Source organism: Euprymna scolopes, chromosome 25 (assembly GCF_053919585.1).
Source record: "Euprymna scolopes isolate OS-2025 chromosome 25, ASM5391958v1, whole genome shotgun sequence".
NCBI classification, from domain to species: Eukaryota; Metazoa; Mollusca; class Cephalopoda; order Sepiida; family Sepiolidae; genus Euprymna; species Euprymna scolopes.
Window position 1 is genome coordinate 104,394,714 of NC_136506.1, and position 2,302 is coordinate 104,397,015.

At 37.2% G+C, this 2,302-nt stretch overlaps 1 protein-coding gene across 1 annotated transcript; it reads right to left on the reverse strand.

Annotated features, from left to right (window-relative positions):
* Nucleotides 1-215: 215 nt before the first annotated feature.
* Nucleotides 216-1,592, reverse strand: LOC145247549 (uncharacterized). Its single transcript, XM_080109391.1, has one exon. It carries the CDS (start codon nt 1,499-1,501, stop codon nt 563-565), a length of 939 nt encoding a protein of 312 aa, XP_079965517.1. The 5' UTR covers nt 1,502-1,592; the 3' UTR covers nt 216-562.
* Between the last annotated feature and the right edge of the window lie 710 nt (nt 1,593-2,302).

Here is a 2,302-nt window from a genome sequence, read left to right on the forward strand (position 1 = left end):
AAACAAAATATATTCGTTAAAACTATATACTAATTTTTATTAAACAAATACATTCGTTACACCTATATACTAATTTTAATGAAACAAAAAATATTACACCTATATACTAATTTTAATTAAACAAAAAATATTCGTTACACTTATATACTAATTTTAATTAAACAAAAAAAATTCGTTACACCTATATACTAATTTTAATTAAACAAAAATATTCGTTACACCTATATACTGATTTTAATTACACAAAAATATTCGTTACACCTATATACGCTAGTGTTTCATGCTTATGTAATCATCAGTTGAGGGGGTGGCAATTCCTGCCGGTTATGAAATTCGAACCCAGCTACGAAGCCACTTTTTGCTCCATTTGCAAAACCTTTACTCCAGGGCCACCAAACAATTGGCGCGAGAATTTCTTACGTGCTATTTTAATTGGGAATACAATAACAGTTATGTATGTTATTGTTGTATATTTTAACAATCATCCGCTACAGCTGCTGCTGATTTCAAACAAGGATAAACGTCTCAGGCTTTTGGGTATTATGTATCGTTCTTTATGATATCACATGACTTTTGGCAAAATAAGAAACATGATAAAAATCACGATCCACAGGCTACTGTTTAAGCAGTAGGATCTAAGTTCCATGTCAAGTGTATCGCCGGTTACAGGGTTTGCCAAGCAGTCTGCATTTTTAATCGATTTTGTCCAGAATGTATCAACATGCGACTTAAGATCGGCTTTTAAATCGCGTGTTTTATTTTTCAAATTGTTTGAAAAGTTCATCACTGATTTGCTGTTCGGTCTGATTTTACTTAATGGTCTCTTCTCGAAGTTTCTTTTTGGCATAATTGCTAAGTTTCGGGTCCGGATTACCTTTTCCTCTTCTTCATCTGAGACAATTCCAGCCAAAGTATCTGCATAAACTTGAAGATTAGACATTACAGATCTCCATTCCGTATTTGAAAAAAGGTTCTCCTCACCGTCGCTCACATCGGAGTCTTTATGATCGGGATGCTTTGAGTACACCTTCTTCTTTTGCAATTCGTACTGCTTTTTCATTATTAACCATTTACTCAGATAGGACGCGCGAACTTTCTCGAGATCTTCCGGTTGCGATTTGCAATTCGCCTCAAAGAACGCTTTGAACCAGATTCCAAAATTAAACAGGTCTTTGAAAGATCCGTTGATCATCCCATCGATCGGAACATCAACTTTGACGTTTAAATTACTGAACGCCGCCTGCAACCGCCTGAAATTCAGCCTCTTAAAATATTCCGCCGTTTCGGTCACTTCTATCATTCGTTTACCAGTCACACCCGGAAACAGCATGTCTATGCCGATACAAAAGTCGACGCCATTACCCAGTTCATCAAGGGACATTAAAGTCGGTGAGATGTTTTCGCGGTACCATAGCAACAATTCTCTGTAACTGACCGTTTTTACTTTGAAATTACACACGGCCAATTCTTGAGAAAGATATCTGCAATTAAAGTCTGGCATTTTTGAACCAGTTTCTTTTAGATATCGAAACAAATATATTTACTCCATAAAGTAAATCGAGGAACTGACTAAAACATTCTTATGGTCGCTTTGACGTCATAAAAATTTGACGTCATGAATAAACTTATCTCGTCATTATCACAACACACTGCACTAGTAAAGTGAGTCTCGTGTTGTACTGATTGACTGCATCTGCATCGATGACACCCACAGGCGATACTAGATCGCACTGATTGAGAGCGAGATGAAGAAACGGCGGCTCAGCTCATTTGGGCATGTGCTTCGAGCGAACAACGAAACCGTCGCTAAATTTGTCTTTGAAGTCACTAAAAAGCAACCAAGAGGAAGGCCGATGATGATATGTGAAGACTACATGCACAAAGATCTCTCTAAAGCTGACCTTCGCCCGGACCAATCATGCGATCGTGTAAAAATGGATATAAAAGGCTATCGTTACAAACTCCGCCGTAGCTCGGGATTATCGCATAAGCAAAAGAAAACCCTGTAATATCGAAGAAATGAAAATTCGCGATTTATTCGCATGAACTTGATATTGCGGTACCTATCTGTCGGTGCTAGTGCAGAGAGTAGTTCGCGCTATTTTAAAAATCGTATTCCCAAGTTTAATTAAAGTTTTATGATATGTTTTTTTATTCAATTGTAAGGTTAAAGTATAGTATAGGTACAAAACACCCTCCCCTCCCCATGTTAAGAATGGCTTTTTAAATAATAACGTTATTATTTACGTCCGGATCTCTCTCTGCACTAGTACCTATCTGTCTCTTGGGACTCGTAAGTTGT

Coding starts and splice junctions, on each gene's coding strand:
- LOC145247549 (XM_080109391.1), bottom strand. CDS start 1,501: ATGCCAGACTTTAATTGCAGATATCTTTCTCAAGAATTGGCCGTGTGT.